An 11,326-nucleotide genomic window follows, 5' to 3' on the forward strand; every position below is an offset into this window, starting at 1 on the left:
AATAAGAGTAAAGAAAGGAGTTGATACCTTACATATTAGCGGTTGGGGACCTCTTACTAAAAAATGATTTGTTTCACCTTTTTCTCATACACCTTTTTCCTACAGCCAGCTACTATCCCAATATTTTCATACATTTAATATAAACCCCTATTTCATAGAATTATTGGGAAAGCCAGTAACTGCTTTGAAGAACGTAACAATCATAAATACTAGGTTGGTGCAAAAGTAATTGCGGTTTTTGCCGTTACTTTCAGTGGCAAAACCTGCAATTACTTTTGCACCACCCTAAATAAATGAAGACTAATAACTTATTTTAACAGGAAATTGCTTTTTTAAACAAATTTAGTGCCCCTGAATAAGAAGGTCATATGATCTAAATTTTATTTGGAAAAAGTTCATTTGGTAGAAATAAACTGCCTTTTATATGATTTTGATGTTGACAAGGTAGTGATATCACTAGTTTTTTCAGTCAGTAAGTTTGTAAATGTTATTTATATTCTATTGATACATGCTGGGTAGGCAAGAGAAAGTTTTCAGTGTAGTCCACTTGGCATCATCTGTGAGTTCTGCTCTTAAATTTCAGTTACCTAGTTTCTGTTTAAAACTCCAGCTTGTCTTTCTGCCTTAGTAGTCAGTGTTAGAGTTTGTTTTGCCCTTTAACAATTAAAGTATTGTATGATATGTTTAGGTCACTGAACAGATGTTGCCGTAGTGGTTTTGCTCTTTGTTTGGCAGATCTTTATGAAAGTTCTTCCTAAGTGAGTTTGCAATGATTTAGTATATTTCTAAATTGCTGTAATTGTTTCTGATGTTAGGTTTTGTCAGATTTGCCGCCATTCCATTATAATTGTTACCTCTAACTTTTTTTTGCTCCTGTTTTAAATCTCTGCCTTTTTGTTGTATTAATATTTTATATTTTAAATCATTTTAAATCATTTCTAACTTAGGACATAAATAGTTCAATAAAGACTTTTTCCTACTCTGTAAATATGGGAAGATTATATAAAAGTTTAATGTTTTATTAATCTTCATAGTTTTAGCAAGAATTAACTTTTATTTCTTTCGTCTGCTCCAATCCTGTGTTAGGTCCTTGTCCCAAGGATGTTTTAATACAACTTCAGGGCCAGAGACAAAATTGGGAACAAGTTGAAAGTGCTGTGTATCTTTTCTACACTACCACTTTTCCTTTAAGTGCTCTGCTGCCCTTTCTTGTCTATTTCAAATTTTGTTTAAAAGGTTTTTAAAATGTTTATTGCCCATGAATAGAAGCAGATTAAAATAGGTGAAAGGACGTAGATCACTCTTGGAATAAGACATTCCTGTGTTCCCCAGATCTCAGTCCATCTATCACCTGTCTAACCTTAGGCAAATTACTTAACTTTCTGAGTTTTCTTTATTTTTTGTTTTTCAACTGTATCAAGGACTGAAGACTGTACAAGGCCAGATGTAGTGGCTCACACCTGTAATCCTAGTGCTTAGGTAGTCCAGGGTGGGAGGATCACCTGCAGCCAAGAGTTTGAGACCAGCCTAAGCAACATAGCGAGACCCTGTCTCTACAGAAAACAAAAAAGTTAGCCAGGCACGGTGATGCGCACCATTATTCCTAGTTATTCAGGAGGCTGAGGTAGGAGGATCACTTGAACCAAGGGGATCAAGGCTACAATGAGCTATCATTGTATTGCTGTACTCTAGCTTGGGCAACAGAGTGAAACCCCGTCTCTGTGGGCGTGGGGGCGGGGGGAGGCTAAGCAGAATAGATGTAAGGGTAATGCATTATGTGTCATATAGAAGGTGTTTCCAAAAGTTAGTGCTCCCCCACCATAACAAAGCATAGTCTACCAAAAATACCTGCTCTTTCTTTCATTCTGTGCTCCTCAGTTCCTGTGGGCTGATAGCTTAAATATAGAAGTAAATTGAAAAAAGGTAAAGACCCTGAAATATGTCCTGGAACATTTTGGCTTTTTGTCCTTTCTCCTAAAAGTGGGATTTGAACTTCCTATCACCTCACTTTCTTTGTCTCTCTCTGAAAGCCAGCTGTATTTGAGAAACCAGAATCTTTCCCAGGTTGACCTTTACAAGGTCAAATTGCCTGGTAAAGTGAACCTGATAAACCAAGTAAACGAAATAAACTGAAATAATAATTTTATGTTCTACTGAAACTGCTTGTATAGTAACAGCACGATTCTAAAAATTGCAAAAATTTCTTATTTTAAAAGTTGTATTGTAATTGCTTTTCTAATACTACTTAATTATTCCCTTTTTAATTGGTAATTATTTCAATGTATTTAATAACCAAAATGTTCTGAGGATTCTCTGTAGCATATCAGGCAGAATGGCATTGAGGATATTATACAAATGCATATCATAGTGCAAATTAGTTAATAAAAAATAGGCAGAAAATATTCTAAGTTTTTAATTCATTTACTTGAAAAAGAATATTCATCTTGAGGATTGTTCATTATGTTTTGATTGGATGAGTCAACACACTATTCTTAGGTAAATTTGTATCTGATTTAGAAGATACACTACCAAAATTAAGCTTGTACTAGATTACAGTAATCAATACTAATAGAAAAATGAGGTAAATTATCTGTTTTGTTATAAGCCAGAGTGAGAACAATTAGCTTTTTAGAAAAAAAAAAAAATAGCTTCTTATATTTGAGGATGAAATTTTATGCTTCATTTCCATTTGGAGTTTTTTTTTCTTTTGTTTTTACATTATAATTACAAAGCTGTGAATCCTCGAAGGTCCCCTCTATACCAGGGAATTGATCTGATGCATATGTATACTTTAAAAGGCTTGACACATCAATCTTCTAACAATTACTGGGAGAATGTTTCTTGTAGATATGGATATTGTATCATTTTGTTGTGAAAACTAGAATTCAATCCTGCAAAGCACCATCTTTGATTTCCCATGGATTAAGTTGCATTGTGGGGTGGGGGGCCATTTTAAATACAACAAATATACTGAGCCTGAGCCTTTGTTCGTGGGCTGCCGAGTCTTCCTCAGCTACAAAAAGAGCTGTCTCTCTGTGTTTAGTCAGCTACTCGGGGGTGGGTAAACAAACTGACTTATATTGACATTTGCAGGGCTAGTTAAAAATTTTTGGATGCCCTTCCCACTTTCTTTCTGACTGTCTTAACTTTCTAGACCATTAGCAGCAGCTTCCTGCAAGGCCAGTACATGAGTTAAATCGCATACTCTGCTTTTATTCTCTCCTCTAATTCTAAAAGATTGGAAGTTAAAATTCTTTTTTTTTTTTAAGTTATTTTTATTTTTATTTTAAGTTCATGGGTACACTTGCAGGATGTGCAGGTCTGTTACATAGGTAAACGTGTGCCCTGATGGTTTGCTGCACCTATCAACACAGCACCTACATTTTTTTTTTTTTTTGACACGGAGTCTCGCTCTGTCGCCAAGCTGGAGTGCAGTGGCGGGATCTCGGCTCACTGCAACAACCTTTGCCTCCGTGGTTCAAGCAACTCTCCTGCCTCAGCCTCCCGAGTAGCTGGGACTACAGGCGCATGCCACCATGCCCAGCTCATTTTTTGTATTTTTAGTAGAGAGGTTTCACCATGTTGGCCACGATAGTCTCGAACTCTAGACCTCATGATCTGCCTGCCTCAGCCTCCCAAAGTGCTGGGATTACAGGTGTGAGCCACTGCGCCTGGCCCCATCACCTAAATATTTAGTCCCGAATGCATTAGCTGTTTATCCTGATGCTCTCCCTCCTCCGGCAACCCCCTGACAGGCCCCAGTGTGTGTTGTTCTCCTCCTTGTGTCCATGTGTTCTCATTGTTCAGCTCCCACTTATAAGTGAGAACATGCGGTGTTTGGTTTTTTGTTCCTGTGTTAGTTTGCTGAGGATGATGACTTCCAGCTACCTCCATGTCCCTCTAAAGGACATGATCTTGTTCCTTTTTATGACTGTATATTGTATATGTACATTTTCTTTATCTGGTCTATCATTGATGGGCATTTGGGTTGATTCCATGTCTTCGCCATTGTGAATAGTGCTGCAGTAAACATATGTGTGCATGTATCTTTATAATAGAATGATTTATATTTTGGGGGGTATATACCCAGTAATGAGATTGCTGGGTCAAATGGTATTTCTGGTTCTAGATCCTTGAGGAATCACCACACTGTCTTCCACAATGGTTGAACTAATTTACATTCCCACCAACAGTGTAAAAGTGTTTCTGTTTTTCCACAGCCTTCCCAGCATCTGTTGTTTCTTGACTTTTTAATAATCACCATTCTGACTGGCATGAAATGGTTGATGGACATTTGGGTTGTTTCAGTTTTAAGCTATTACAAGTACAGGTATTATGAACTTTCATGTAGAAGTCTTTGCTTTCATTCCTCTTAGGCAAATACCTAGGAGTGGAATAATTGTGTTACACAGTAGGTACATGTAAGTTTTTAAGAAACTGACAAACTTTTCTAAGATGCTTATACCATTCTGCATTCCCAGCAACTGTGTATGATAGTTTCAGTTGCTCGGCATCCTGGTCAATAAGAACTGTGGTCCAGGCTTTTAAATTTTAGCCATTCTAGTGGATGTATAGTAGCATCTCATTGTGGTTTTCATTTGGATTTTCCTAATTAAAGATGTTGAGCATCTTTTTATGTGCTTATTTGCCATATGTGTTTTCCTTGATGAAATGTCTGTTCAAATTTTTTACCTGCTTTTTGGTTAGGTTGTTCTTATTGAATTGTAAGAATTCTTTTTTTTTTTTTTTTTTTTGAGATGGAGTTTCACTGTGTTGCCCAGACTGGAGTGCAGTGGTGCGATATGGGCTCACCACAGTCTCTGCCTCCCAGTTTCAAACGATTCCCCTGCCTCAGCCTCCCGAGTAGCTGGGATTACAGGTGCCCGCTACCACGCCCGGCTAATTTTTATATTTTTAGTAGAGACAGGATTTGATCATGTTGACCAGGCTGGTCTCGAACTCCTGACTTCAGGTGACCCGCCCACCTCGGCCTCCCAAAGTTCTGGGATTACAGGCGTGGGCCACCGTGCCCGGCCAAGAATTCTTTATGTATTCTAGAATCAAGTTCTTTGATACCTGTTTTGCAAACATTTTCTCCAAATATATGGCTTACTTTTTCATTTTTGTAAGTGTCTTTTGAAGAGAGAAATATTTTTGAGGTCCAATTTATTGGTGTTTTTCATTTATAATTAATGCTTCGTGTATATTGTTTAAAACTCTCTGCCAAACCAAAGATCATTAAGATTTTCTCTTATTTTTTTCTGTAAGTTTTTGGAGCTTTAGCCCTGACACTTGAACCCATGATCCATTTCAAGTTAAATTTTGTATGTATTTTGAGATACAAGGGTCAAGGTTCATTTTTCATGGCTTAATCCTCGAATCACTTCTCTGTCCACTCTCTTATGAGCTTATCTAGTCATGTGACTTTAAATATCATCTGTATATTAATGATTCCCAAATTACTACTCTAGCCCAAACTGCTATTTGAAGAGATATCTCAAACGTGTCCAGAAACTAAGCTGTTAATACCCACCTTTTCTCCTCTTCCATGCCTGCCCCTCTCACAGTCTTTGCCATTTCGGTAAATGCAACTTCATTCTTTCAGTTGCTTGGGGCAAAACTTTTGGCACATCTTTGAGTGTTCTCTTTCTCTGTCACCTCCCATCTTGATCTGTTGTCAGATTCCATTGGCTTCATCTTCACATTATATTCAGAATCCCACCTCTTCTCATGATCTCCTCTTTTACCACTGTAGTCCAAGCCACCATTATCTCAGCCAGGTTATTGCTGTAATATTCTAATAGGTCTCTCTGCTTCTACTTTTGCATGTTTATTAAATTAAATGTTGTCATTTTTCTGCTTAGAACCTACCAGTAGCTTTTCATCTCATTCAGACAAGGAGCCAGATCTTTATAATGATATCTAAGGGCCTGCATCATCTAGCCACCCATTATCTATCTTACCACATCTACCAGGCCCTTATTCACTCTGCTGCAGTCATACAGGCCTTGTTGGTGCTTCTCAAACATACCAAGCACACTGTCTACCTCAGGCCCTTTGAGCTTGCCATTTCCTCTGTCTGGAATGTTTTTCTTCCAGATAACTTAAAGTTTATTCTCTCACTTCCTTAAATCTGGATTCAACTGTTTCCTCAATGAGCCCTTCCTATTTAATTGCAACTCTCACCCATACATACATCTCACATTCCACATTGCTGCTTTATTTTTCTCTGTAACATGTATCACCATCTAACATATTATATGTGTTAGATGGTTCTCTTTCTTCCCTCAATAGAACATAAACTTCTTTTGAGAAGAGATGTTTGCCTTTTTTGTTGATTGCTTGCATTCCCAGCCCCTAGAGTAGTGCCTGACACATAACAATATTGTAATATCTGTTATATGAATGGAGGTGAGTAACATTTTAGGTGGTTTTTTCCCTCTGAATATAAAATGGGATGTCTGTAGTTCATTAGAACATTGTGAACAGTGCAAGTCTTCACAAAGTTGATATAGACAGACTTTAGCTCTCATAATCTTTTTCCCTTTTTTAATAAACAAAAGAATGTTTAACATACAGACAAAATATAAAAGAGTAACAAAAATAACAAAAAAAGCAGCCATGTTCCCACCACCCAAGTTAAGAAACAAATACTAATACTTTTGAAGCATCCTTTGTGCTTTACTCTTACTTCATCCTCTCTGCTCTCCTCCCTCTATAAACCTATTCTGAATTTGTTTATTGTTCCTATTGATTTTCTTGTAGTTTTGCCACATATGAATATATCATTCAGTTATGTATGTTTTTGAACTCTCTGTAAGTGGAATCCTACCACAGGCATTCTCCAAGTTGTTTTGCTTAACCTGATACTCCAGAGTTTCATCCATAATGATGCATGCAGCTGCAGTTCATTTATGTTTACTCCTATATAGTATCCCCATCGCGCTAAGAAACCACTCTATCTGCTCTCCTGTATATACAACTTTGTGGTGGTTTTCTTGCTTTTTTAATGCTAAAAACAGTGCTGCCATGAACATAATTGTACATGTTTCATGAAACACACATGAAAATTTTTCTACGGCAGATTCTTAGGGGTAAAATTACTGTTCCATAGGGCATTTGTATCTTTCATTTTACTAGTTCATGCCAGATTGTTTTCAAAAACATTTGTACATATTTTTACACCTGTCAATAGTATATAGTTGTTATAATATTTAGTTTTCCTAATGTGGAGGGTATAAAGTGGTGTCCCATGTTAGTTTTAATTTGCATTTTCCTATTTCCTAATGAGGCTGGATATCTTCTCAGATGTAATTGGCCATTCCTGTTTCCTCCTCTGTGAAATGTTTTATCTGTATTATTTGCTCTTTTTTAATTGGGCTGTTTTTGGTTTTTGGGAGTTCTTCATATATTCCAGATACATATTCTTTGCCAGTTATATATAAAGCAGATACCTTTTCCCAGTATGTAGCTTATCTTTTCACTATCTTTTGATGAATAGAAATTCTAAATTTTAGGCCGGGCGCAGTGGCTCACGCCTGTAATCCCAGTACTTTGGGAGGCCGAGGCACGCAGATTACAAGGTCGAGATCGAGACCGTCTTGGCCAACATGGTGAAACCCCGTCTCTACTAAAATACAAAAAATTAGCTGCGTGTGGTGGTGCATGCCTGTAATCCCAGCTACTTGGGAGGTGGAGGCAGGAGAATCACTTGAACCCCGGAGGCGGAGGTTGCAGTGAGCTGAGATGGTGCCACTGCACTCCAGCCTGGCAACAGAAGCGAGACTCCATCTCAAAAAGAAAAAAGAAAGAAATTCTAAATTTTAATGTAGTTTAATTATCAGTATTTTTCTTTGTAATTTATGGGTTTTTTAAGCCTAACTTAAGAAATTATTTCCTATATAACATCATACAGTGATTTTTCCACCCTCTGTCAATGCAGATTGCCCTTGAAGTGCTCCTTAGACCTGTCCCTCACAACCTGTTCTGCAGAAGAGATCTGAAACTCAGTCACAATGGCAGAGGCAACTGAGACCAGCTCAGTTTTGGAAATCATTTTCAGAAATGGCTAGAGAGAATGTGATGTGTGTGTGTGTGTGTGTGTGTGTGTGTGTAATATAGTGAAACAGAAATTTTCTATTCTGTTTTTTCATTTAGCATCATGTTTCAAATATTTTTACATCATTAAAATTATTAAAGTTCAATTTTAATGAATATCGTATTGGATGGGAATCTGAATTCTTATTGAACATTTTGCAGTTGTAAATAAGACCTCAGATGGCCAGGCTTGGTGGCTTATGCCTGTAATCCCAGCACTTTGGGAGGCTGAGGCAGGCAGATCACCTGAGGTCAGGAGTTTGAGACCAGCCTGGCCAACATGATGAAACCCTGTCTCTAACAAAAATACCAAAATTAGGTGGGCATGTTGGTAATCCCAGTACTTGGGAGGCCAAGACATGAGAATCACTTGAACCCTGGAGGCAGAGGTTACAGTGAGCCAAGATTGTGCCACTGCATAACAGCCTGGGTGACAGAGCAAGACTCTGTCTCAAAAAACAAAACAAAACAAAAACAACCTCAGGAGGCAATTTATAAATCTTTTTGATGCATTGTTTCTTTAAGAAAGACTTATAGAGGTAGTATGACTTGGTTAAATATACTCTTGATATCAGCACAAGTAATAAGCAGTTGAAAATAATTGAGAGTCATATGAGTTTTAAGTAAATTGATTTTCTGGGCAACACTTGCTACTTGCTTGATTCTTTACAAAGAAAGTCAATATTTAAAAGTATCTAGCCTACTTGGCTTACATAAAGCTTAGATTTAATGATGTCCATATTCACTATTCATACATTGTGTAACTTATATATAATTACCCTTTTTTGATATCTCACATGATTTTGGATGTACTTAGTTTGAGGAGGATTTAGTGATATTTTTAATTAATCCTCTCACTAATGTTTGAAAATGTTTAACAGGGTATATATTTTGGCATCTTAAAACTGACCTGTTCTGTTTAGGGTAATTAAAAAGTCATCAAAGGCTCAGTGACCCTGCAAGGCAGTGTACACTTGGTATGTGTGAAATACTTGGTCATTATTAAGCCAGCTTTTCTTCAAGAGAGATACACTATTTAATTAAGGAAGGTAATAAATCACCTTCCATTTTATTGTTATTGGTGTTAATGCTTGGTCTTGTAACTCTGCCCTGTCCACAGGTTAAAGTATTGCACAATCAGCTGGTCCTTTTCCACAATGCCATCGCCGCTTACTTTGCTGGGAATCAGAAGCAGCTTGAACAGACACTTAAACAGTTCCATATCAAATTGAAAACCCCTGGAGTGGATGCCCCATCTTGGCTTGAAGAACAGTGAAATCAAAGCAGAAAATAAAAAGAAAGTCATGTTGTTATATTTCTAAACAAACCTAACAAGAATTAAGCAGAGTTGGGGAAAGTGGAAGGGGTGACAAGCATTGTAGTGATTCTTGCACAAACAGCTTTAATTTTTCCCTTTTTCATACTTTAACAATTGAACTGTTAAATTTGATGGGAAGGTGGGTGGTTTTAATGTAAACATAGTTTCTATAATCTGAACACAATAATTTTCCTTTTTGAGAAATCCTTTTGTATTGTGAGGGTTGATGGCTATTTCTGTAGTTTGAAAACATCTACTATAGATTTGCACTGACGAGATAAAAATTCAAGGTTTTTGGTCCTGGAAATGAGGGCCAACTAACTTTTCCAAAGGGAGGTTTACATGATTTGTATCAACATCAGATATTTTATATATGAATATATTAAACATCTTTAAGAGATTCCTTTTCACGTATTAAAGAAAAAAGAAACTATTTTGCAGAGTAAAGTTATATGGTGTTCCTGCAGCGTCCACACAGAGGCAGCAGCTCTAATGAATGGTTAGCTTGTGGAGTTGTGGCAAATACCTTTTTAAAAATGAATCTGTACCATTGTAATTTTGTTTAGACTTTTTTTTAAAGACACAGAAATCACATTGTCATTTCTGTGAGGCTTTTAAGTTTATGAATTTGCCTCACCCAAAGTCATTGGACAGTTAACGTTTGCAATTTCTTTTGGTTCATAACAAAACCTGCTTAAGAGAATTTTTTTTTTGACAGGTGGACATGGGAATGGAAATTCTTGATGGTTTCTAGAGTAGAAATCTGTTCTTAGAAAACTAGTTTTTGGGTCAATTCCATTTTGATAGAAGCGAATACATAGACAGCTTTTATTGACCTCCATATATGTAACAATACCGTTTAAGCCTTAAATCACAGATATGTGCCTTCTCAGATACAGTAATTCTTGTTCAACCAATGTACAAAATCCATAAAGAAACCCCTGTTGGATAATGTTTGATGTGTCTATTCCTTCCATGGAAAGCAGCACTACGTATAAATGTTGGGTTTCTTTGTACTTGTTAAGCCACATTTGAGGTTTATGGTAAAAATCATCTTTTGAGTTTGCTCTTTGGTTTTTCATCATTCCTTTTGAGGAATGGGAAAACAGAAGGATTCTTTGATTTGGGTAATGAAGAGGTAATGTGGGACAGTGCAGTGGTGCCAGGAAGAAAGAGGATTGGAAAGGCCAGTACTGTTTTAGTTGCTCGGCACTACTGGTTTTGTGTTCATGTGGTTGCCCTGTCCACTACATGGTTCTGTCAGTAGTGTAATCCATTTTCAATGTAAAGCTCTTTCAGTTTTTGTCATAGACATAAATTAATATTTTTAGAGGCATCCCTCGCCGGTTCATTTCTTCTGTGTTGAAATGAAGTACCTAAAATAACCGTTACACATGAACTTTGTGGACTGTAAGATTTGTTATATATGTTCAAATGCCTTTTAGGTGGCTTTTTAATTAATATGCCTGTGTTGAGCGCTTAATACAATGTAATGTGATTGTAAATCATAAACCTATTTTAAATCATTCCTTCCTGTATATTTGTACTCAGAGAGCCTTATTTTATTCTTCCAGCAGAATTACTACTTGTGATAGTTCATTTACATTCCCCAGAATGTGCCTCTGGTGTGAATTTTGTATTCTTATTAAAAGTGTTTGCTGCAGTAAATTGTTTCTCTGGACCTTCATAGTTTAAGAAGTAACTATTTGGAAAGACACATGATTTGTCTTTTCTGAACCTTAAAAAATGGTGCTTCTGTCACTTATAATTGTTTTATCTCAGTAAGCTATTTTTTTTTTTTCAGTGTGAATCTCTTTTGAGAGCTCAACATGTCCATTCTTAACCACATTTCAATAACAGTTATTGTAGCTAAGGAGCTAAATAGTTTCATGGATTGATTCTTTTCAGAAT

At 36.7% G+C, this 11,326-nt stretch overlaps 1 protein-coding gene across 7 annotated transcripts in view; it reads left to right on the forward strand.

The window, feature by feature from the left end:
- The window catches only part of ARFIP1 (ADP ribosylation factor interacting protein 1), a 123,717-nt gene extending 112,634 nt beyond the window's left edge, over positions 1-11,083 (forward strand). For all 7 annotated transcript variants that reach the window (XM_025386045.1, XM_025386049.1, XM_025386047.1 and 4 more), the window contains one exon: positions 9,218-11,083. In XM_025386045.1, the coding sequence (XP_025241830.1) occupies positions 9,218-9,373 (156 nt within the window). In that variant the 3' untranslated portion in view covers positions 9,374-11,083. The remainder of the gene's footprint in view (positions 1-9,217) is intronic.
- The last annotated feature ends 243 nt before the right edge of the window (positions 11,084-11,326 follow it).

This window comes from Theropithecus gelada, chromosome 5, assembly GCF_003255815.1.
Source record: "Theropithecus gelada isolate Dixy chromosome 5, Tgel_1.0, whole genome shotgun sequence".
In the NCBI taxonomy this organism is placed as follows: Eukaryota; Metazoa; Chordata; class Mammalia; order Primates; family Cercopithecidae; genus Theropithecus; species Theropithecus gelada.